The 26,339-nt window shown below is 39.1% G+C and overlaps 2 protein-coding genes across 4 annotated transcripts in view; one reads left to right on the top strand and one right to left on the bottom strand.

Annotated features, from left to right (window-relative positions):
• Positions 1–4,737, bottom strand: part of TTC23 (tetratricopeptide repeat domain 23) — a 99,304-nt gene extending 94,567 nt beyond the window's left edge. For both annotated transcript variants that reach the window (XM_044231021.1, XM_044231022.1), the window contains exon 1: positions 4,543–4,737. The gene's annotated coding sequence lies outside the window, so the exon portion shown is untranslated. The remainder of the gene's footprint in view (positions 1–4,542) is intronic.
• Positions 4,738–6,783: 2,046 nt separating this feature from the next.
• Positions 6,784–26,339, top strand: part of LRRC28 (leucine rich repeat containing 28) — a 161,978-nt gene continuing 142,422 nt past the window's right edge. The window contains exons 1-3 of one of the 2 annotated variants that reach the window (XM_044232010.1): positions 6,784–6,853; positions 10,683–10,758; positions 25,159–25,199. In XM_044232010.1, the coding sequence (XP_044087945.1) occupies positions 10,726–10,758; positions 25,159–25,199 (74 nt within the window). In that variant the 5' untranslated portion in view covers positions 6,784–6,853; positions 10,683–10,725. Of the gene's footprint in view, positions 6,854–10,682; positions 10,911–25,158; positions 25,200–26,339 lie in introns of those variants that run through there. The other variant, XM_044232009.1, reaches the window with a different exon arrangement.

The raw sequence follows: 26,339 nt of genomic DNA, 5'->3' as shown, positions 1-26,339 counted from the left end.
AATGCAATGGGAAAAGAATAGTCCTTTTGACAAATTATGTATGAACCACTGGAAAGGTGCAAGCAAAATAACAAAGTTGGGACCCTACTTCACACCATATGCAAAAATGAACTCCAACTGGATCAAAGACTTAAAAGTAAGAGCTAAAACTCTAAAGGTCTTACGAAGCAAAGGGCTATGTATGAGCTTGGGTTGGATGAAGATTTCTTATGTACAATACCAAAGGCACAACTGATGAGAGAAAAAGATAAACTGGACTTCATCAAAATTAAAAACTTTCGTTGTTTCAAAAGACACCATCACAGGGGCGCCTGGGTGGCTCAGTGAGTTAAAGCCTCTGCCTTCGGCACAGGTCATGATCCCAGGGTCCTGGGATGGAGCCCCGCATCAGACTCTCTTCCTCCTCTCTCTCTCTCTGCCTGCTTCTCTGCCTACTTGTGATCTCTATCTGTCAAATAAATAACTAAAATCTTCAAAAAAAAAAAAAAAAGACACCATCACAAAAGTCAAAAGACAACTCAAAATAGGAGCACACATTTGCAAATATTTGTGAATATAGCACATATTTGATCATGGGACTTTAATTCAAAATATGTAACAAATACAATTCAATAATAAGACAAAAAAACCCAGGTAAAAAATAGGCAAAAGATTTGAAAAGACAATTTACCCGAGAAGATAATGTGAATGACCAATAAGCTCATGAAATGTTCAAAATCACTAGTCATTAGGAAAATGAAAATCAAAACTCTAATGAGAACTACTTCACACCCACCAGAACAACCATAATCCAAGAGACAGACAATAAGAAGCAAGGATGTAACAAAACTGGACCCCTCAAACACCGCTCATGGAAAGTAAAATTGTACATTCACTGTAGAATGAGTAATTCCTCACAAAGTCAAACTACCTAGAATTACCACATAAATCAGCAGTTCCATGCCTACATATATACCCAAGAGACCAAAAACACTTGATCACACAAAACCTTGCACACATCCTAGTAGAAGCAGTATTGACAATAGCTAGAAACAAAAAGCAATCCAAATGTCCATCAGCTGGTGGATGGATAAACAAAATGTGGTATATTGTACATAAGACAGAATATTATTTGGCGGTGAAAAGGAATGAAGATACAAGTTTTAAACTTTAACAACTTTATGCGATGTGAAAGCCAGAGGCAAAGACCACATATTGTATGATCCCATTTACATTAAATGTCCAGAAAAGGTAAACCTATAGACACAAAGTTCAATAGTGATTGCCTGGGTTTGAGTAGGAGTAGGGAGCGCATGCAAATGGGCACAAAGAATCTTTTTAGGGTGCAGGAAATTTCTAAAATTTGAAGATGGTAATGCTTGCACAACTTTGTAAATTTTCTAAAAAAAATCATTGAGTAGTATCCTTAAAATGAGTGAATTCTATGATCTGTAAAGAATACCTCACTAAAGCTATTAAAAATAGCTTTAAAAACTATTTGTTTAGTTTTTTGTGTAAAACTAAATTTTTTTAGTTTAGTCTTTTTAGTTAGTTTTTTTTTTTGTAAAACCACAATGCAGTTTTATGTGTAATTCTGGCTTTTAAATATCTATGACTACAAGACTTTTTATTTATTTTATTATTTTTCTAAAAGATTTTATTTATTCATTTGAGAGAGAGAGTGAGCAGGAGACAGGGAGAGAGAGTGAGCGAGTGAGCATAAGCAGGGGAGGGACGGAGGGAGGAGAAGACTTCACCCTAAGCAGTGAGCCCCACACAGGGCTCTACTCCACAGCCCATGAGATCATGACCTGAGCCAAAGGCAGGCGCTTAACTGACTGGGCCACCCAAGTGCTCCTACAAGTTTTTTCTAAGTTAGGTTGGCCCCAATTCCCCAAGATAATGTGGCAGAGGCTCCAAACTCTTGAAAACCAATCCTAAAATCATAATATGGTTCTGTGAATAGATAGCTCAATGCATTAGTGCCTAGCACCTATTAGGCCTCAATAAATGTTGACTGGAGGAACAATTAAACACTCTTCCTGGTGTGATTTTTCTCTCTAAACACCTCATACACAAGATACCTGAAACTCAGTTACTTAGGGCAGTTTTTTTTTTTTTTTTAATTTTAAACTAAAGAAAAATAAATGCCAATGTCTCCAGAAGAAAACCTGCTAAAAGTGGGGTGGGTAGGATTTGATGGCCTAAAATGAGGTAACATATTAACTCCTTCGTGCCACTGGACTCACTTGGTTTAGGAGTAGGGCATGGGGAGTGGGAATGTGTGATTCACAGAGTGACTCAGACATCCGAGCTGATCAAGCTTTAACTAACAGGAGTCACGGCTGATCAAGAGACTGGAAATCGGTAGATGAACTTTTCACCACTATTGGCCGGAAGTGACACAGGTCCCCTGTGCTAACATTTCATTTTTTCCCTGCACTGCAAAGATGGTTAGGATATACAGGGGAGTAAAGAGATGTTTGAGTAGATCTGATGAGTACTGCAGCCCACCACATCAGTCCTCTGCAGCAGGAGACCCTGCCTCAGAGTTCTTTGCCAGAACCAAAGACCTTCTGGGTCCCCTTAAGTAAGAACCACTGATCAACAACTTAGGATCTTTTGAAGCAAGGTTTGAGGCAGGAGACAAGCACCCTGCCTGGTGTCTCTGAAGAACTCTGCTTTTTTGGGGGGAGGATAGCTAATCCTTAATTCACTTTTGTTTGCCCAATACTGAGGAAAGTAATCTGGTACGTGCTGGCAACCCACTGAGTGTATGTAATTTAATTTCATCTCAGAGAAACAGGTCAAGTGAAAGCCTACAGTCGAGTAAGAACACCTCCCATCCTCCTATGATGTCCTTCAATAATAAGGTTTTTTTGTTTTTGTTTTTGTCTTTTTGTTGTTGTTGTTGTTGAAATTCCTTCAATTCAATTGAATAGAACCAAGAAACACAGTTAAATTCTGAGGCAAAAGGAGCAAGAACTGAGCCAAGGTGATTAACAATCATGTTTACTGCATTTCCTGCACCACCACGAACACCACACCTAGTAAAATTTGTATTTGTATCACTAAACAATAAGTTCAATGCTTTAGAAGAATACAAGGCCATGCCTCAAGATTTGTTAGTCCACCATGGGAAAGGGAAGTTACGTGGATAAAATCTCTTAGGAGGCTGCTACCAATCTGTACTCCATTATTTACAATATTTAATCCTTTCATTTCTGGTCTCTATTTTGGAACCATCTTAATTTACATGATCAGTTTAATATTTTTCCATTACTATTTTCATTAGGTCTCACTCCTGCTGAAAACCCAGGACCAAACCCCTTGAATTCTGGCAATTTTGACTCTTCATGCAACTTATGTCCTTTTTGCTTTTTTTTAACAAATAAAAAAACAAAGTCTCCAAATGAACCCTGTGCTGCAGCCTGAGGTAATTATTCTTTAGGCTTACACATATTTGCTAAGAGCTCATCTACTCCCTGGGATGCCACTTCCCTTCTTTTTGATGTACTGAAATTTTGACTATTGCTCGGACTGAATTGGTTTGTAAGCTCACTGTGAAGCTCTCCCCTGAATATTTTAGCTCACTCTGATCTGCACTCTTGAAGTGCCTGTGGTCTACAATAGCATCTATGCATCCAGAACTTTTGACTTAAATGTTTTGAGCTTCATTTTCCCAGCTAGAGTATGAGCTTCTGGAGGGACTTAATTTTATTATTTCATATCCCCATATAACAGAAGCCATTCAAGAAATACTTACTGCATATCTACTATAAGTTATGCCCTGTAGAGATATAGATGTATCGCTAAGTATATTTGTTAGTTGAATTACTACCTAAAGATTCTTTAAGATGCTGTGTTTTGTTATTACATATTGGACTGAATCCTAAAAAAATTATTAAGTTGCTATTTCAGATATAAATTATTCTTGTTTATTAAGATTTTCCTGAACTTTCATATTTTAGTATTAATGAAAATCTCATTTCGAAAATATAAATGTTGGATTTCTTTTTTGAGAATTCATCCTTAACGTTAATTACCTACTGGTTCTGCTTCCTATAACAATATTACGTTTTCCTCGGTCATTGGCAGATTTGTCTCTGAATTTCCTAATCTACAAAGATACACAAAATTTGGATCCAAAACTGATTCTAATTTCTTTTCTCTTTTCTGATAGATGAATTGTCTATTATGCTAGGTATAATATACAAAAATACCCATTTCACTGAAAAATTACAATAATATTACTAAATGTCCCTTTATATCCGTATTAAAGCAACAACAACACACCACAGCTTTTTAGGGTATATTATAATCTATAATTACTCTTACTACCTTGTTCCCTTTAGCATCCCAAAATCCACTGATTATTTGGAAACAACATTCTTCCAACCTCACCCTAAAAACACTTTCTGAAAACTCCTCTTCCTGTCACTCTTAGATTGTGCCTGTATGTTAAATTCTCCGTTGACGCTTATTCCTTTAAAACTACCGAAAAACCGGAAAAGTTTCTTTAACTCTCAAATCTCTGTGTCGTAAAATCCTTTGTCAATTTACCCCGTACGCAGGAGAGGTTCTCCGTTTCTTTTTCCAGCGAATTACACAGTTGTCTCGGCAGCCTGATTTGCCAGTTTGGTTCCCGCTGTACCAGCTTGTGATTCTTTGTACAAATTAATAACCATGAAAAAGTCTAAAGCAGGGCAGTTCCCGAATAAATTATAGTTGCCCTTTCCCGTAAAGCAACTTGGTACCTCACAAAACTCCAGGCGAAGAATGAATGATCGAGCACGCACCAATGGGGAGTGGAGAACAGGATTTTGTCGAAGTTTGCAACCCAATCCTGGGGAGCCAGAGGTGGGAATTTTAAAACGTTTTTGTTTTTGTTTTTGATTTCTTGGAATTTTCTTAAAGTGGTATCGCTGCCTGTTGATGTTAAAAATTGTCCAGATCGCAAAATCGTTAGCTTTAAGCATTTTGAGTGAGGCAAAATGTGAAAAGAGACACATTCAAACGGCTATTCTGACACAGAGAATCCTTTGGCTATTTTTGTGTCAGTTTCAGGGGCCTAGAAGTTTTGCAAGAGGATTCATTTTTTTAATGATCAAACATCAGATGTTAAATAAACGCGTTATAATATTTCATTTTTTAAAGAAATGAAGACTACGTGGCTAACATTGATGCTTTAAACATTTGTCGTCCTATTGTTAATCATTTGGGGATCACTTTGCAATATTAGGAGCCAGACTCGTTATTTGGGTCTATTCTTAACACCCTATTTTTGTTTTTACACAAACTGTAGGTTTCCTCATTATAAGCCTAGCAAAAAGTTCTTAAGCACTACAAATTCTTAGGTATTTAGCAATGTGTATCAAAATTCTTAGAATTACATGACAGGGGCGCCTGGGTGGCTCAGTGGGTTAAGCCGTTGCCTTCGGCTCAGGTCATGATCTCAGAGTCCTGGGATCGAGTCCCGCATCGGGCTCTCTGCTCAGCAGGGAGCCTGCTTCCCTCTCTCTCTCTGCCTGCCTCTCTGCCTACTTGTGATTTCTCTCTGTCAAATAAATAAATAAAATCTTAAAAAAAAAAAAGAATTACATGACATTCCCCATGCCATATACTTCAGTAACTTATGAAAACCAGGTTAATAAATAGGAAATTAGCATTTCATTATAACTCGTATCCTGTTGTGGAGTAGGTGTTATTTAGTGTAACTCTCCTTTTGAGATTATTCATCTCTAACTGTAATTAAATAAACCAACGGGAAACTGGTTAAAACGTCAAGGTTGCTTGACAATGCATCGCTGGTAAGTTCATCAGCATCAAGTTTTTCAAAGAACAATGAATGGCAGCAGTTTCTGGAGAGGAAGTTTACAAAAACTCTTCATTTCAGAAAGTTGTCAAATTAACAAACAAAATATTTTAAAAATAAAGTTGTTTTAAAAGTGATCCCTAACAGTGTTTGGAATTCTTTTCTTTTTAACCGGGATAAAGCTCTCTTCCTTTGATGTCTCCTTCGGCTGACATAGGAATTTTCGTCTTGAAAACACATTTATTGACGGCCTATTCAGTCACGCTAGGAAGCGCGGTAATATTTAACTTACTAAGCTGCTATTGTCTTTTGATGCGATCGTTCCTCACAAGAGTCCTCGGATATTTCAAGAGAGGAGACGAGGTTAGTCGCCTCACCTTTGGAACAAACCTGTTCCATGCTTAGTTAGGCTCACCACTTGATAACTAACCTTGGCCATCTTACATCAACCCACAGGACCTCAGTTTTTCATTCGTTAAGCGAGTGTCATAAAACTACCTGTGTCTTGAGATTGCTGAGGGTTTAATGAGATTATGCATAGCTCTTAGAACGCTGCCTGGTACACAGTAAGCGCTCGGGTGTTTTATTGTCGTGGGAACTCCCCAATGTATACAGTGAACGAGAGCCGGAGCGCTTGAACGAATGTATGTATTAAAGAACACCTCAGTTACAGGCAATTCCTGAGGTTCGAGCGCGCTAAACAGCCCTCTCAAAAACCAAAGCAAAAGACTGCAAACAACCCTGCAAAACTCCAGCCGGAGCCGGAAGCCAATGTTGAGCGGCGGGCGGGGCCAGTCTGGAGGAAGCCGCGCTCTTGGCCAATAGGCACATCGTTTGGAAAACGAACTTCTCGTCCATGCAGTTTTGAAACCGCGAGAACAGGGACGAATTATCGCGATGTTCCCTCTTTCTCTCCACAGCTCCCTCTCCCCCCCCCCCACCCCGCCCCTCGCCTTCTGCACCTCGCCCCGCCCCCCCGGCACCCCGCCCCTCCCGCAGACCCTCGGCTAGCAGTTCAGCGCCGCCTGCGCCCGGAGCGCTGGCTCCGCCGGCGCCGAGGTGAGTGCGGCCGCCGGTCGCGTCGGATGGCTCGCGTGGCTAGGGGCACCCCCCGGCCCGGTCCCCGGCTAGCGCGCCGGGTTCGGCAGAAGCGTCCGGGCAGCGGCGAGGGGTCCCTGGCCGGAGCGGGCCCGTCCCGGCCTCGGGTCGCCATAGCTGCCGGGCCCTCCCCGCCCTCCGTGGCCAGAGAATCCCGATGCCGGGTCTGCGAAATCCCTGCCACTGGGTTCGCCGCTTCCAAACCGTAATGACCTTAGTTAGTGTTTGGTTAACACGGGCAAAGCGGCAGGTGTTTTGCTTCAGACTTACTGAGAAAAGAACCTTTTACAAATGCTTTTAATGTACAGTTTTTACTTCTCTAATCTCCAACATTAGGAAATTGGAGTGGGTATTCTACTGAATTAAATACGGAAGTCGGTTGGAGGGTCTTCTTTCCTTTTACACACGCCTGCTTCAAATGTGTGGAATTGTCTTAAGGGGGGAGGGTTTGTTTATTTGTTTTAAACAAGAATAAAGTGGGTTGGTGTTTACATGTCAGAAAACTTGTGGAGGTGCAGTTGACTCTGTTCATTTAATACAGTTCAGTATACCATTTGTCTTTAATCGTAGATAAGAGGTAGTGAAGGGAATTTATGTAAGAAAATTACCCATCCTCTTACAGGCTGTATATTGCCAAATGAATGCGTTTTGGGAAACCATTAGCATTATTTATAATAAGCAGCTTTCAGATTTCATTTGCGGAGACTTTATCTTCCAAACTGCCTTGGTAGCCAGTGCATTTTAGTAGGGTGTAATGATGTTTTAAAGGCAGCTCATTCCCAGCCCTAAGGATTCAGAAGGAAAACAATTAGGTTATACCAAATTCTCTCTCTGGATCTCCCGTCAGGGAGTGTGGATTTTGGATATGATTTCGCTTTGTAGTCTTACCTTTGTATAAGCTTTGCCTACTACTTAAGAAAATGATAGTAGAGGAGAAACACAGCCGCCACTGAAATGCCTGAAAGACTATCTTGTAAGGCAGGCATGGGCTTTGGAGTTGGTCCACGTGGGTTAGAATTCTGGCAAGGTACTCTCTGAGAAACTGCTTCCATATCTATAAAACAGGGCAAAAATGTCTAGCGCAATGCAGAGTTGTACAGATTAGGATCTTTATGGCACATAGCTGACACTCAGGATGTAGTATCTGCAAGATGACCATAGATTATAGCGTGAAAAAGATCTACCTTGCAGTGTTACATGTCCTACTTCCGTCCACCCATCAGCTGTTTGAGGGTCTGCTTTGCGTTAGATACTGTGCATAGGCAGGTATACTAGAGTGTAGAAAGCAAAGATCTCTGCCCTCAGGAGCTTACAGTCTCTTGGGTATTTTGACAATAGACAGGTACACCAATAAATATTTCAATTACAGATTGCAGGGAGTCCTACATATAAAAGAAATGGGTTTCTCTGAAAGAATAACAGGAGAATAGTTTTGGATAGGGAAGTGATTTTTACTTTGAAACTCAGAGTTGATGGGGTAGTGTTTTCCAGGCTAAAAGGAGAAAAGCAAATGGTGTGCAGAGTTTGGCTCTTGAAATTTCGAGACTGGGGAAAAAGGACTAGAAAAGCCCAGGAGCTTGGTGGGAAGCCAGGGAGGGTGCTGCCTGATAAGGCTGGAGAGGCACGTGGGACCAGATTGTGAGGAGCTCTCAGTGCCTGATAAGAGTTTGATTTTCTAAAAAAGCTTTAGCAGGTGGTATTTAGTTGATATGTGTGCCCTTGGGACTGAGTTTATCCGGGAAAGGTATGGGATTTACGTTTTAAAGGCTCCCTGTTAAGTGATTATGCAGATGGCCAGCTGGGAGATAACAGTGGCTTTTGCTTTAGGCTGGTGGAGAGATGTGATTGGATTTGAGATGTGTTTTGGAGGTCGAAACCACCAGCTTTAAGATCAGTTGGAGGGGGCAGGTGAAGGACAGGATGGAATCATTCCTGACTTCCAGCCCTCCGGTTTACACAGCTGTGTGGATAGAGGTGTGTGCCATTAACTGAGATGAGAAACACTGGGGAGAATTTGGACTGGTCATGGGAATCAAAATATATTCAGTTTGAGGCACTTGTGAGACTTCTAACCTACTTCAGGTTTACAACTTAAGTGAATTGTAACCCAGGAAACTTCCCTTTCCACACAGAAGCATTGAAGTTGTTTCTACCTTAGCTCCCCCTTGCTTTACAGGTGAGAGAATTAAAATGTAGAAAGATGAGTATGTTGTTCAAAGTCACATATGTCTCATAAAAATAGGTGTGTAAGTGGAATCAGTAGGAGGAAGTTTTGCATTCTCATATTGCTTTGGGGTTATTATTGACTTCTATGTTGTCTGCTCTTTTAGATAAAATGACAAGTGCTTTCTTATTAGCTAGGATTTTGAGTTTGGAAATAACAGAAAATAACCAAAAAAGTTATCAAAACTGCTTATCGAAAGCTTGTTACTACATTTTGCACTAACTTGATGTTAATTCCCAGAGAAAGTAGTTTTTCTTAAAAAAAAAAATCCTTTGAAAGATACTTTCTCTTGAGTTTGAGAAACGATGCCCAGGAAGATGAGAGTATAATCTTTGAACAAATCTCAACATTTTAGTGTTTTCACATTTCCTTAGTATCCTATGGAGTCCTGTGAGTGTCTGTGTATATAAAGAACCCAGGCTTTAAAATCCACTGGACAAACCTCTTCGTTACCCCAAGGGGGAAAAAAGTCCTTGCTTTTATCCCTTATGAGCTGTTTGACCTTGGAGAAATTATTGAAGCTCTGAGTTTGTTTCTTCTTATGTGAATGAAGTTTGTTTCTGCTCTGTGCCTAGTTGATAAGATGGCAAATGTTATTTTTCTTCCTACCCTGTTACTTTCAGAGCTGGAAGGAAATTTATTTATTTATTTAAAGATTTTATTTATTTATTTGACAGAGATCACAAGTAGGCAGAGAGGCAGGCAGAGAGAGAAGGGGAAGCAGGCTCCCTGCCAAGCAGAGAGCCCCATGCGGGGCTCGATCCCATGACCCTGGGCTCATGACCTGAGCCGAAGGCAGAGGCTTTAACCCACTGAGCCACCCAGGCACCCCTGGAAGGGAATTTAATATGTTCTGGGTTCTGGCCTTTACCAATAAATTGCTGTCTCCATTTTTTTTTTCTTTTTTTTTAATGTCAGGCAACTGAGGCCTCCAAGATTATAATAAAATAATACAAGGTTCTTATTTCCTGGTCAGTATTTCTTCTTACATTGAAATAATAAAACCGTATGCTCCTGGACATGCTTCCTTACTACTTCTGATACTCTACAAAGCTAAAAAGAAAGAAAGAAAAAGATAAAAGAAAGAGAAAATAAGAATATAGGACAATATTCTATAGAAATGAAGTGAAGGTATCAGTGATCTATTTTTATATATGTTTATAAATATTTTTGAAATACCTTAAGCTAAACATAAAATGAGGGAGTTCAAGAAGGAAATGGCTTTGCCATATCTGATTTTTCAACTTTCTTTAGTTGCAGGTTATAAAACTGATCTCCGTTCTGTTAGGCATTCCTGTCTCAAGTTCAAGAACTATTTTTTTTCCATTAGGACCGTGGCTGCTAAATGCTAAGTTAGCTTAAGTAGTGAAGGCATGTTTAATGAATAGTTACTCATTTTAATCTAAATATGTGTGTCACATTTAGTCGTTAGGAAAGAAAAATAAAGGGATTGAATGTCTAATTCTCTTTTTAGCGTCTGCAAATAGCTCTGTGCTCTAACTGGCTTATTTGGCAATGCTTATAACCAGTATCATAATTATTCAATTTTTTTTTTGTTCTCTTTAGAAATGGACCAATTTTGACAAGATGTAGTGCTGTAGCGTGCCTGATGGGATATGTTCAGTCATGGCATCTGAACTCTGTAAGACGATCTCTGTGGCAAGGCTGGAAAAGCACAAGAATTTGTTCTTAAATTATAGGAATCTGCACCATTTTCCATTGGAGTTACTGAAAGATGAGGGACTACAGTACTTGGAGAGGCTCTATATGAAAAGGAACTCCCTTACAACCTTGGTACAGTATTATATTGCATTTAAAACATTTATAATGTGGGCCTGACCAAGATATAGCTTACTTATCCTAGATATTCAGACCAAGTTGTACATCCCCTCTTGTTATATAAACAGGTACTAAAAATGCATATACAGGGGTTCCCATTAGCTGAGGATTCATTATCCGAGTCCCTGCAGTATGGGGTTGCAGGAAGAGTTGTAAGGGAAAGCAATATATTCACTAAATATACCACTTATAGATTTAGTCTCCATTCCAAAAACCCCACTACACGTAGCCTGTGCATCTGTCTCTGTTTCTTTGTGTGATAAGTTTCCTAGATGATTTTTGGATGTTATCATATCCATTGGACCAGTTAAAAAGTAAAGAAGAGAAAGGCCAACAAAGATGAATGACCTTGAGTTGCATTTACAAAGAGATGATTTGAAGATTAAAATATTAAAACATGCATTTGGGAAGCTATCAGGGTGAAGCACATAACAAAAGTATCCTCCCAAACCAAAAAAATCTTTACGATTGCATCGTGAAAATCAAATGATGTTGAATTGGACTATTATCCAGTTTGTTGAAAAAATTTTTGCTGTAGAGACAACATTTGATTCACTCTTTGTGTTGTAAGAATAAGCAGATGGTTATCATTATAACCTTATTTTTTTATTACATATAGGGCTTCATTATATATTTCATTACATATTAAGTTTTATTACATGTCAGATTTAAAAAACTGTTTAGAAATTTTCTTAAGAGAATGTATTACTCTGGCTTCTTATTTCTACTCTTATTGTAAAATTTGGTCTCTGTTTTAAATGTATGTGCTTTATGTGACCTTTTCTGGTTATCACTTAACCTTGTTTGAGTCTTACACTTGAATTCTTATTCTTACTCGTTTTATGATGTCTTATTTCTTTGTGAGCGGACCTATTTTTCATCCCCTTTTCTTTATTGGATCATTCTGCCTATTTGAAAGTATGCCTTACTGGCTTCATTTAGATGGAGTGTTTTTGTGGAAAAGTTTTATTTAATCTGTCTAAAATACCTCCAATGAGTAGAGAACATAAAATTTGTTTATCTTTGCTGTATCTGACAGTAAATGGATATACGTCTTTCATTTTTAGTGTTTGGCATTTTGACTTATATGTTATTTTGAGTGCCTACTTAGGTTTTTTTTAAAGTAAATTTTTCAGTTTTAAAATTTTAATTATCTTAGTGATCAAACTTAAATAGCATAATTATAGTAATCCTTTTTGTGAAATCATCATTGCATGAGGTGAAACCATATTTACCAAGTGTTTTTACCCCACTTTGAGGAAGAAGTGCTGTAAAAATAATTTGTCAAGGATTATAGCCCAGATTTCCCCATGTTTATTATTGATGTACAAAGGAAAAGCTGTGAGAGGAGAGGATTACTTCTCAACTATTAGTCAGAGTCCACCGGAGTAGAGTATGTTCTAAGAAATTGACCTTCATTTCTGAAAGTTACAGTGTGCTTTTGGTTTTGTGGCAGTTCCTCAGCTGCAGTTTTCAATTTATGAAAATATTTAGGTATCTACTGTACAGTTGGAACCAATATTCGTAATGGCTTATAAGCATACTTTTCAAGCTCATACTTTACTGCTCTTCTGTTCATCAAAGATTAAATTGTTGCATATGTTTACAATGATAGGCGTATGTGTTTTATTTGAATGCCTTTTAATGAGCTGGAACATCTGATTCATGTGCATCAAAGAGCTGTTAAATTGTAGAGTGCTATACAGAGGTCAGGGTGGTAGGGATTGTAGTGCACATTCCATTCCCAGATGGTACTGAAAGCCAGTGTAGTCTAGGACTGGTTTAACGTGCAGGTTTTTGAAAGCAGATGAAGTAATACTTATCCTAGAGTGCTCTAAACTCTACTCAGGCTTTGAGGATGTTTGCTGGTGTTATTGATCAGTATATTTCCTGTGTTAGATTTGGTATGTGGAATATGACTTACAACTGTAATACTGTCCAAAGGAAAAACAAAACAAAACATGTCATTGGAAACAGATGGTATCTTTAATACCATTATGGGTTCATTGACCTTTTTTTTTTTTTTTTTTTTTGTAGGAAGCTTGGGAATCTGCCTGTAATCTCCATTTTTACACTGTTTTATTATTTATTTATTAACACTGTTTTATTGTGTTAACATCCTTTCTCTTCAATATTCCCCCTCCCTTGTCTCCCCATCTCTCACTCTACGAAGCCTTGCTGTGAAAAGAGAAGTTGATGATGCACACCTCTGCCCTTTTTCCTCTTCCCCGTCAAAGTGCTTGATATAGGGCAGTGGTTTATATTTTGCAGGATGAGTGTATATTAAATATTCAGAATTTGGGGAATGCTGCATTAAAACTAAATCACAGCAAAAGCTTTTTTTATGCATTTGAAAGACTAAACTCATATTTTAATTACAAAAATGATACATGCCCTAATATCAGTGAACGTAGAGGTACATATGGAAGGTAGTCGTCTCTTCAGCCAGTTATATACTGTAGAGTAACCAATGTTAATAGTTCGGTTGTGTCCTTCTACAGCTTTACTTGTATTTATGTAATTATATACTTTATCCCCTTTTTAAACAACAAAATAGAATCACACTGTATATATTTCTTTGTGGGTTTCTCTTTACTTCATGGTATTCTCATTCCACTAACCTCTTGGCCAGGTGAGGTACATATACATCCTCATTTGTGCATTTGTGTTTGTGTGTACGGTCAAGTCTTAAAAGTGGGATTAATGAGTCAATGGTAGGCACATATTACATTTTAAAGTACTTTTAAAAAAATAATGTATTTATTTTAGAGTGATCACAAGTAGGAAGGGTAGAGAGTGAGGAAAAGAAGATCTAAAGCAGACTGACCCCGAGCCTGATGCCAGGCTTGATCTCATGACCCCAAGACCAAGGTTGAGCTGGAACCAAGAGTCAAATGCTTAATGAACTGTGCCACCCGGGCACCCCATTTTAAAGTACTTTTTATCAGTGTAGTTGACCCTTGAACAATGCCAGGGTTAGGGGTGCTGACCCCATGCTCAGTCAAATATCGACGTTCAACTTGTGACTACCCCAGAACTTATCTTCTAATAGCCTACTGTTGGCCAGGAGCCTTGCTGATAACATAAACAGTTGATTAATACATGGTTTGCTTGTTACATGTATTACATACCATGTTCTTACAATACAGTTAACTAGAGAAAAGAAAATGTTATTAAGGGGGCACCTGCGTGGCTCAGTCAGTTGAGCATCTGACTCTTGAATTCAACTCAGGTCATGATCTCAGCATCATGAGATCAAGCCCCATGTGGGCTCCATGCTCAGCAGGGAGTCTGCTTACGATTCTCTCCCTCTGCTCCTCCCCGCTACCCCCGTGCACTCTCATGCACACCCTTTTTCTTTCTCAGGTAAACAAACAAATAAATAATCTATTTTTAAAAAGCAATACATAAGGAAGAAAAATATAGTTGTAATAATACCGTTTTGAAAAAATCCATGTTTAACCAGCTGAACCACCCAGGTGCCGCTTAAAACATTTTTTTGACATGAGTCAATTTATAGAAGAATTCAGTTATGTAATTAATAGGTGAATAAGTAGTAGTTAGGAAACATGATTTTGGTTTCTAACGTTTATTTTAAGAGTTGTGAAGTCTCACATTTGTGGAAGTTAGAAGATATTTACAATAGGAAGTATAGGTTCTGTGTTTGTCATGTGATAGGTAGTCACATAGTTCTTGAATGAATAGATAAATGAATATGAAGTAGATTAAGGTAAGGATTATTAATATAGGTATAAGTGTTCCAGACTGGGAGCCTTCAAGGTCAAGGACTCTGTCTTAAATTCTGCATCCCTGTGCCTGGTGTACTGCCCAACATTTGTAGAACCTATAATCTAATTCTGTGTAGCAGGATTATGGGAGATTTTTTGAAGAAGATGCTGTTTATACTGACACTGAAGAATGACTCTGGCAGGGGTTTAGGAGGAAAAATATTCACTCAACATGTATTTAGTGAGTATTTGCTCTGTACCCAGTCCTCTTCAAGGCTTTTATTTGGAACAAATTCTTATGGAATTCTCATGGAATTTTCATTTGTGCACATCCCAAGCTGAAGGGAAAGTATGAACTAGGAGTCAATGGCAGAAGGTTCAGAGGACAAGCCTAGGTGCCTGTTTTGCCGAGAGCAGTGGGCTTTTTTGTTTGATTTTTGTTCTTCAGTGCCTGAGAACTGAGGAACTGAGGGTTTCTAGAGATGGCTGAGGTGGGGAGTTATGGGGGGGATGGAGCAGCGGTGTGTCCTCGCTTCAGCCAGAGCAGCTCTCCTTCTCTTGGCTTTGTATATTGGTGCGCTCTACACCAACTCCGACGTAGGTGGGATGCGTAGATCTAGTGAATGTTTTCTCACTCCTTTTAGCAGAACCATTTATTCAGAAAGTTCACTAAATAATAAATGCAACTGAAATTATTCTTCTTTAGGAGACGGGATAGGCAAGAGTCTTGCTCAATCCATACCTCCTTCCCTTCCAAGGAGCTGTCTGGGTGGTCTAGGAAACCACAGAGTAGAATAGAAAGCCACTAACTGAGCACAGCTGACATGAGAATTCTACATTGTGCCCGGCAAGGCCATCTGCTTGGGGACTGAAGATTTGTAGAGAATGCAGGTTTGAAATGATTGTTGGGAAGAGTCACATGGAGGTTTGACTAGAGAAAGATAGTAGGATTGTTGGCATTAGTCAGCAAGCTTTCTGTTGCTAGACTTATGGTGGAACCATCTGCTTCTTTAGGGGATTTTCTCCTGCAGTGCCCAACTGTCGGAGGTAGGAAGAAGGTGGACTGTTGCCTGCCTGCAGGCTTAGGTTTTTTCCAGGTGGATACAGTGCAAGTGCAGAGGGACTAAGGAGGTTCGGGAATTTTGCAGGAACATCTGGGGACATGGAGGACGGGGTAGGGAATGTGAGCTGGATTGGAGGCAAAGAAGGAAAGGAGGAGAGAATAAACAGGGAGAATGGAGAGGGGCCAATAGACCCACTGACGTTGAAGAATCGTATTGGGTATGACTGGGTAAGCCATCTAGGGGAATGGGACAGGTGGTAGTGGAGAGAGACTTAAATGGTGGACAAGTTTCAGGTAAGGTCTGGATATGAGTGTGCAGGATGAAGGAGGCTGAGGTGAAGGCTACCTCTGTCCCCCCTCATTCGCCCCACTGGAAGAAGCTGGAGTCTTTCTAATTGTTGGAGAATAGTTTGGAAGCAGCAATCACCAGTTCTGCCTCCTAACCTGGAAGTTCATGAAGGGAGGGAATTAGCAGTGGGAGCATTTGAGGACTACAGTCTTCAAAGGGGTTGTTTCAGTGTTCGGGAGCCAAACCCAGTATTAGGAGGTAACAGACCCCCCGGGTTCCATGTGCTTAACCTCCTTGGACTTCAGTTTTTTTCGCTTATAAAATAAAAGGCCACAGGAGACTTGAAGGGGAAAAAAAGAAATCTCAGTGTGGAAACAAAAGCACTTAATAGATCTGCCAGCTTCTCTTATTGAGGACAGTAGGTAGGTTTTTCTGGGGCCATGAAAGGGTAACCTGCCCAGATACTAATGGAACTCTCACCTGGTGCCAGTTTTGCTTATAAATATGAATGGACAAGAAAGAGACATCTAAATTTTAATGAAAGAGGGGAATTTGGCTTATGTCTGAGCGATAAGAGCGATGGATCTTGTTTAATCAGTTAATCTATGCAACAATACAGAATTCAACTTAAAAGTGATATCCTGGGATTGAAGGGAAGAAGAGGTCTGTTCATATTCCTGAATTGGGATGGGGCATAAGGCACAGAAGTGTTTCCTTTTGACCCAGGAGAAGGCATTCTTGACCTTCCCTATAAAATATAAATGGACAAATTATAGAAGAATAAAAATAGAACAGAAAAAGATGTTTTAACTTCCAATAGAATGTAAAACATTGATCATCCTTTCCTATTAGATTGGCAAAAACTAGTATCTAGTGTTGAAGCTACTTGATGTGGGAGACTAAGAAGATCCTCTCACACACTATCAGATGGAGTGGAGGTGGCTGAATATTTTTGGTGGGTGGTTTGACCACATCTGACAACATTTTGCATAAATATGTGTTTGAATCAGCATTTTTCACTTGTAAGAATTTACCTGATGGAACAAATGTCAAGTGAACCAGGATGTTCATCACAGCATTGGATAGAATGAAAAATTGTGAAAACCTCAATATTCATCATTATGGGATTGGTTAAAATCTGATAAAATGATAATATCATTTGAGTCTTTAGTAAGTTCCAGGCACTCTCTTAAGTAATTTACATGTATTAAGTTAATTAATCCTCAAGACAATTCTGTGAAGTAGGCACTATTATTATCCCTACTTCATAGGCAATAAGCTAAGGTATTAAAAAGGGCTTAGGTCAGTCTTACAGTGATTATAAAGGTATGGATGGGGGGCAGGCAAGAGAGTGGGGGCTGGAAGAGAAAGCCTTACTTAAGTCTGTAGAAGTAAAAAGGGAAGGCGCTATTAATTTTGGTTTGTATTTTTTTCACTAAGTACTTACTTTTACAATTAAAAATCAATTATTATGAGATTACTGAGGGCCTGGGCAGCTCAGTCAAGCATCTGCCTTCAGCTCAGGTCATGATCCCAGGGTCCCTGCTCAGCAGTGAGTCTGCATTCCCTCTCCCTCTGCCCCTCCTCCCTGCTTGTGCCCCACCCTCAAATAAATAAATAAATAAATAAATAAAATCTTACAAACCCTAAGAATGAGATTGTCAGCATATATATAGTACCAGGAAGATCTTAGGCAGCTCTCAAGTTGTATTAATCAGTGAGGCTAGATACTTTGATTTACAGTGATGGTGACGCCTGCCTGCCCTTCTGTTGTGCTGACATTGGTGGCTCCTGCCGCTGGTGGCTGGGTTGAGGGTGAAAGGGGTCCATGTCTGGGAAAGTTACACAGCTGTGCCCTCCACCCCCTTGGAATTTGGTAATAGTAAGATCTGGATTAAATGAACATCAGAACATCTTAAAGGGAAAGCAGTAAGGAAATGGTAAGAGCATCTGGCCAACAAGTGTGGCAGAAAAATTTGGGAGAGAGGATTAAGTTTTGTTTTTGTTTGTTTGGTTCACTTGGAATTCTAACATAAGGTGCTCCTTGTTTTTCTGTAACTTGTTGGACCCTTCCAGATTCAACCACTGCTGGGGTCCAAGACCCCCATAATCACTGCAATTCTGCATCTGAAACTAATATTACAGTGTATGTTAACTAGATAGAATTTAAATAAAAACTTGAAAAAAAATCAGTAATGTCATTTTTAACATTTTTGTCATGGAAGTCCAATTACGGCTATAGTTAGTGCTACATATTTGTAGTGCAAAGCAGGGAAGAAAAATTATCTCAGCATTCTTTTTAAAGGCACCTCAAAGACAACTTCAGAAACAACATAATTTGTCCACTATTTGAAAAATTCTCTATACCTTATTTTTTCCCTTTCTCTCCCTTTTGAAGTGGCTTTGTTAATATTTGTAGTGCTTTATATTCAAGCACTCTGTGAATTTCCAGTGGAATTTTTGTTTTAGTGAACAAAACAAAGAGAAATTTGGATATTTGCTGCAGATTTTTCATAGCTGTCCTTTTGGATGCATTAAAACAAATAACTAAAGATATTATGCTCACATTTCCAAATAACTAGTATTTTCCCATAAAACTCTGACATATGTTTTGGATTATCTTTTTTGTATTGCCTATGAATACATTACCCATTGTTTGCACAGCATAGTCAAACTTGAATTTTTTGCTGGGAAACAGGATGTCAGGGGTAGCTTACAAAGCGTGTATAAACTTGGAGTGGTGCTTGCCACACTGTGAGTGATTGCACAGCCTTTGCGAGGAGGGCTCTTCTCTTAGCAAGAGGGGTTGCTGAGCTGTTACTGCTCTCGAGCACCTTTCTTCTCAACCCCTTCTCCCTCTCTCTAGCACCCCATCTTCCCCCTACACCCCCCTCTCTCCCCCAAAAAGTATATAATGCTTCATAGAATAATTCGAATGAAAACCATAGGTAATACCATTCCTTCATGCTGCTCATTTAAGAAGAAATTGACCGCCAGAGATGTGATGCTGGCAGATGCAAGTATTGAGAATCTACTGTGTTTTTCTGTCTCCAGGAAATACCAAGGAAATAGGACAGGCGTTTAAGACAAGACTGGGGCCTTTTGGGGCCACTTAAAGTTTATTTGGAGAGAAATTAAAAAAGAAGAAAATGAGTAATTAACAGGAAGTGAACCAAGAGACAACTGGGTAAATAGTAAAGGACCTTAGGGAACAAATGGTGACAGGGCCCCAGGAAGCCTTTATAACGACTGTGGAAGAGGAAAGGGTATGCTGGTTATCTCTCTGTTCCCACTGGCCTGCTAGTTAGTGTCTGACTCCTCTGTGGAGAAATACTGCTCTATGATAAGCATTAAAAGGAAGAGATATACAAGAGGAACTGGTTATGCTGTTGGCCGTGAAAGAGGTCTACCTTAGTTGTTCCCATATAGGCATCTAGTACTTAACTCATGCCGGTGTACTTGCTCAGACGCAGTGACATCAAATGACGGATCCAACCAGAATGCTTGTTGAGTAATGTGATGGTTTGTAAATGAAGTACTTTTTTCCTTCAATACCAAAACTTCATTAGCTTTTTTTTAATTAAAAAAAAAATAATAAAGGGGCTCCTGGATGGCTCAGTTGGTTAAGTATCTGACTTACATGACTTAACTGACTTAACTGGCTTAACTCATAGTTCAGGTCATGGAATTTTTGTTTCCTTGTATCCTGTATCGTGGGATACAGCCCCACATCTGGGTCCCTGCTCAGCATGGAATCTGCTTCTCTTTCTCCCTCTGCCCCTTCCGCTGATTGTGCTCTCTCTCTCAAATAAATACAGTCTTTAAAAATAATAATTTTTGACGTGAAATGAACTTAATGTAAAATTAACCATTTTAGAGTGCACAATTCAGGGGTACATTCACAGTGTTGAACAACTACGGTCTCTGTCTAGTTTCAAACTAAACCCCTTACTCATTAAGCAATTTCTCCCTGTTCCCTTCCACACCCCAGCCCTGCTAACCACCAGTCCGTGTTCTGTTGTTACGGATTTATCTCTTCTGGATAGTTCATATAAATGGGACCGTTCAATATGTGACCTTCAGTGTGTGGCTTCTTTTCACTTAGCAAAGTGTTCTCAGCATCAATCCAAATTGTAGCATATATCAGTCCTTCATTACTTTTTATGACTCAGTAAGTACCCGTTTCATGTGCATACCGCAATTTACCCATTCATCCATTGACGGGTGTCTGGGCTCTTTCCGCCTGTTTTGCTACTGTGAACAACACAGCTATGAGTATGGATTACAGTTACATTTTACATGTAATTACAATTACAATTACATGTTTGAGTACCAGTTTTTAATTCTGTGGGGTATATACCTAGGTGTGGAATTATGGGATCATACAGGAATTCTCGTTTTTTGAGGAACTGCTGAACCACTTTACCAGCAAGGTACAAGGCTTCCAAAGTTCTCTATAGCTTCACCAACACTTTGCTTTTACAGTTTTTTTTTTTTAAAGATTTTATTTATTTATTTGACAGAGAGAGATCACAAGTAGGCAGAGAGGCAGGCAGAGAGAGAGAGGAGGAAGCAGGCTCCCTGCTGAGCAGAGAGCCCGATGCGGGACTCGATCCCAGGACCCTGAGATCATGACCTGAGCTGAAGGCAGCGGCTTAACCCACTGAGCCACCCAGGCACCCTGCTTTTACAGTTTTTAAAATACTATTATTACGGTGGGTTGAAGTGGGTAGGTGTGAGGTGATACTGCATGCAATTTGGATTTGCATCTCCCTAACGCTAATGATGTTGGGCATCTCTTTCTGTGCTTGTTGGCCATTTGTATATATGTAGAGAATATTCAAATCCTTTCCCCATTTTCAAATTGGGTGGTTTGGTGCTTTTTTGGTAAGGATTCTTTATATATTTGGATGCTAGACATTGAACAGATGCATGATTCCTAACTATTTTCTCCCATTTTAAATGTTGTCTTCACTTTCTTGTAATTCACTTTCTTATAATATCCTTTAGTGTGCAAAAGTGTTTTTATTCCATTGTTTCCGTTTTTTTCCTGTTCCTCATGCTTTGGTGTCCTATCTGTGAATCTATTGCCAAATCCACAATGACAAAGATTTACCCCTATATTTTTTTCTATGAGTTTTATGATTTGGGGGGGTTATATTTAAGTCACTGATCCATTTTTAATTTTTGAATGTAGTGTGAGGTAGAGGTCCAGCTTCATTTGACTTTTTATAAGTGCTGTAAGGGCTAAAATTCATTTAATTCATGACTTTTTTGAAATGTGTTTTTGGAGGTGAGGATGGAGCAGATTTTGCTGAACCCTGAATCCTAGTGGTTTTTAACAGCACAGTTATTTCTTTAACTCACACTGCATGACTCTCATATGGCTTGGGGACTCTGGTTTATGTCAGCCAGGGAGGAAGGCTGACAAAGCTTCCGTCATGTGGTCACTATGAACTTACGAACTTTTATGTAATTTTTTGTATTTCACCTCAACATTTTATTTTTTTTTAACTAAAAAAAGTTAATTAAGTTTTGGTACTGAAAGAAAAAAAAATTTCTTTCACAGACCAGCACAATACACTCATCGCACTTTGCAATTTTTGTCACGACACCTTTCGAAGTCATGAATTAAGTGCATTTTAGTTCTTACAGTTCAGGCTATTTAAGACTACCACGTCAACATAATTTCACTGACCAAAGTAAGTCATTTAGCTGTACCCAGCTTGGAGAGAAAAATGCAGTCCTACCAGGTGCCCAGAAAGAGAAAAAAAAAGAAGTAACTGGTACACGATGCCCACCAGAGAACATCACTGAACACAGTGTTTGCAACGTATGTGAAGTATTGGTTCCAAGATACATAACTGAAAAATGTTTCCATTTAAGGGGGTTGGCAGTTTTCCTTAAAAGCTTGTAGTAAAATATCATTGATTCAAAATTAGAGGTAAATTTTATGTTTAACTGTGCTTCCTGAAGTTTACTTTTACATTATTTGTAAAGAAAAATTATGTAGTGAAGTGTAATGTGGGTTTTAGTGAAGAGAATTTTGGCTTAATTTAGAAAACAATTTTTAACTAGTAGGAAGTAATTCAGGGATCCTTACCAGTAGGTGTCAGCCACGGCCCATGCAAAGGGCTGCTTATTTGTCAAGGCTTTTTGGGCAGGTACTAATAAGGGGTTGGTTTTTTTTTTTTTTCCCCCCACCCAGTATTCTAATGAACTGCAGTTTTCTTAAGGTCAGCTTGCTTATTTTTAAATTAAAAATACAGTGTATCTACTCGTTAATAAAGATAGGGTAACGCACCATTAGCAGGAGAAACATTATTCAGTGCTTAATTGCGTGTGAAGCTGTGTAGCTCGAAAGAGCTACGTTCTCATGGGAAGATTAGAATAATGTTTAATGAGACCAAATAGGCATCTGGAAAGAATGACCACAGATCCTGAGTCAGCCAGATGTGTGATACTGATTGTTGCAGATAAAACAGATGAAGCTTTTTTTCTGAATAAGTCTTTCCTTTTCAGAGAAACAGCTGTTATTACGCCTCTTATTAATCCCCCCCTTTGTAATCCACCCCCCCAACATTCCCCCATCCCTAGCTGCCTAGTTTTCTTAGGAAGCTTTGTATGTATGCCCATAAATGGAAGTGTGTATTCTCCTTAATAGAAGAGATACCGATACTAAAAGAAACATTTTGAGGATTTGGATAGATCCAAGAGTAACATCTGAGGACAGACATTTCCTGAAGGATCCCATTGCATATATTGCTATTAAAACATGTTAAAAAAAGAACAACAACAATCAGCATTTGAGAACTAAATACAAGTGATTTTATAAAAAATGAGTACTCAATAAATGATTTGTTGTCTTCGTAACAGTATTCGTATTCAATATTCAGCTATCATAGATGGACAAGGATGTATGTGTATATAAGCGGCTTTGGATGCCATTGCAATTTAAATACATCAGTATGCCAACTGAAATTAGTAATGTCATTTCCTTGTTGAAAATAAACCAGTGGATTTTTATTTGTTCAGAATTTTTTAAAGAAGTTTTCGCATAGTATAAGATATAAGCTCTAATGATCTGTTTTCATGCCACTCTCTGCAAAACCATTATAGACCTGTGTACCCTATGGTACCTAACTAATGGTATTTTTCTCTTTAGAACCCAAATTGGACGATTATGATTGATTACTCAATTATGTTGCAGTTTATGCTGTGGGTACCACATATCTTCAAATGGTTATTATTATTATTATTTATTTGATAGGCAGAGATTACAGGTAGACAGAGAGGCAGGCAGGGAGAGAGAGGAGGAAGCAGGCTCCCTGCTGAGCAGAGAGCCTGATGTGGGGCCTGATCCCAGGACTCTGGGATCATGACCTGAGCCGAAGGCAGAGGCTTTAACCCACTGAGCCACCAGGCGCCCCGGGTACCACATATCTTAATGTAATCTTTTTCGATTATATGAGACATAAAATGCTCACTGTTAAAAAATTCAAGTAATACTAACTAGATGGAGAATAGCAACCCTAATCCTTTCCCTGGTGATAATCATTGTTACTAAGTTCCTATATGAAAAATTACTTTGTTACAAATATAAATCTGTCTAGTTTTCACTTTTGGTTTTCAGTTAACATGATTTTTTTAAGAGGGGAAGGGCAGAGGGAGAGAGAGAGAACCTAGCCGGCTCCATGCTCACAGAACCCTACATGGGGCTCGATCTTAGAACCCTGAGATCATTACCTAAGTGAAAATCAAGAGTTGGAGGCTTAATCAGCTGAATCACCCAGGTGCCCCAACACAGTTGTTTTTATAATAGGATTTTTGAAAACATCAGATCTGTCCAGGAGTACTGTTAGGGAGTGAAAGCAGAAGAGATTGTATTTGCAGTTTCCCAGACATGCCTCCCTCTCCCACCTTTTCGTATGTTGCTTCTTATGCCTGGAAGCTAATCGGAACTTCCTCTCCGCCCCGCAGCCCCTCTGAAAATGTATGTTTGTCTTTTCAGGACTCAAGCTATACCTAATTACTTCTTAAAAAGTATTCCTGATTCTTTGTTGTTGATATCTAGCCTACCCTGCAGTATGTTTGGGCGTAGAATAAAATATAGATAGAGATACATGTTACTTCCGACTCAGAGTGCTCCTTTAGTCTCAACAACTCCTGTCTTTGTGTAAATTTGAACTGTGTGTGTGTGAGAGAGAGTGAGACAGACAGACAGACAGACAGGGTGGCTTTCAGTTACTTGCAGGAAGCTTTTCCTTTTACTTGGTGCCTCCAGCCAAGAGAAGCCTTCTTAAATTTCTGTGAGTTGGGAGTTTCTGATCTTTACAAGGGCCAGTCCTTCCAACACTTTGAGTCTGTGTAAGGCACCTAGGTTCATCCCAATCTGTCTTTCCCATGACCTGTTTGCTGTTCTTGTCGCACCATACCCCTTAGGACCTGTGGCAGGTTCTGCCTCTCCCCTGGATCCTGGACTCCAGCTTCCTCTGTTCACCCTGAGCTTAGTTAGGTCTTGGCTTCTGGCACCTGGGGATTTCCCTGTTTTTTTTTTCCAAGGCACATGATTTGGGAGTTTAGGGGGGCAAATGTTAGTTTCCTAGGGCTGCTGTACCAAACTACATAGGTTAGGTGGCTTAAAACGACAGAAATTTATTCTCTCACAATTCTGGGAGCTGGAATTCTGAAGTCAAGGTGTGGGCAGGCTCAGTTCCCTCTCAGAGATCTGAGGGAGAGAATCTGCTCCTTCCTTTCTCCTAGATTCTGGTAGTTGCCAATGATCCTTGATGTGCCATGGCTGTGTCACCCCAGTATCTGGCTCATTTGTCAGCCGGCATTCTTCCCGTGCGTGTGTCTTGTTATGAACAGTTTAATTTCTTCCGTGACTGTGGAATACAAGGTTTCTAGTTTCTCCGAGAGACACTGATTTTAAGTGTTCAAATATATAGTTTTAAATTGTATTATGGCCTATTTGAGCATAAAACCCAGACCTGCTTTATTTTTTTAATTATTTTCTCTAGATTTATGCCCCGCAAAAGATAGTACTTTGTGTTTAAGCTCATTAGAAATGTTTATACATTTTTCAAAAATAAAATTTAATTCTGAGTTTTTAATTTTCAGCCAGAAAACCTTGCTCAGAAGCTTCCAAACCTTGTGGAACTGTGAGTCTGTTTATTCAAATTTTTTAAAAAAAAACAAGAATGAAAATAATTTTAAGTTATTTGAAATAATAGGATATCTCATTTTAATGTATTTATTAATTTTTTGGTATCATGGTCATAGTGTTCGTTTAGGTAGTTCTGCTAAACCCAATAATATTTTAAAGTATTTTACCATTTAAAGTTGTGTTTTAAATATCTCACCTTAAGGTAGTAAAGATAAACTTTTTAAAACTATAAAAGATTTTTTCCCCCCCTGGATGCAGCCTCTTGGTCACAGAATCCTTGTGGACAGTCAGTGTAACTGGGAAAGTTTATTGCTGTTACTACTACTATATATTTGTTACCTGATATAAGCAGTCCAACAGTGTAAAAGGTTTAAAATATAGAGTGAAAACCTACTTCCCTGTGTTTTCTGTACCTCATTTGTTTTTTAGTTCTTTTGACGATTACCTCCATAATGCTAAATAATATGTTTACACCTTTGTTTTTTGGTGCATCAACTTTAAGTATCTGTTGATTTACCTATAAGGAGGATTTTTTTAGAATCTTCCCCTTTCCCTCCAGCTCCCTCCTAATTTTGTTGAAGGAGGAGTTTTCATTGCTATTTCTTGTTCTCTTTATTATTTGGCAGATTTTCAAGAGGTAAAGGAAGGAAAACTAGCATTACACCTCCCTCTTTAAGCTGGGAGTTTGTCATTTATACTCCCCCCCACCGTCCTTTTATTTTGAAAAGTTTCAAACTAACAGGAAAGTTGAGAACATAGTACAATCAGTACCCATATATGCTTCTTCTAAATTTAACCAGTTGACATTTCAGCATATTTGCTTTTTCTTTCTGTCTCCTGTCATCTCCCTTCCTCCTTCCCTTTCCAGTCCTCCCATGTGCATATACACACACACACACATTTCAGACATTATGATACTTTACCCCTAAATATAGTATATATCTTACACGAGTAAGGGCAGTCTTGCACATAATTATAATATTATCACACATTAAAAGTAATATTAATTCAGGGACACCTGGGTGGCTCAGTCAGTTAAGCTTCCCATTCTTGGTTTGGTTCAGGTCATGATCTCAAGGTTGTAAGATCAAGCCCCGTGTAGGGCACCACACCAGACATGGAGCCTGCTTAAGAT

Source organism: Neovison vison, chromosome 13, assembly GCF_020171115.1.
Source record: "Neovison vison isolate M4711 chromosome 13, ASM_NN_V1, whole genome shotgun sequence".
NCBI lineage: Eukaryota > Metazoa > Chordata > Mammalia > Carnivora > Mustelidae > Neogale > Neogale vison.
Note: the sequence above shows the minus strand (reverse complement) of the source record. Positions and strands in the feature narration are given on the sequence as shown.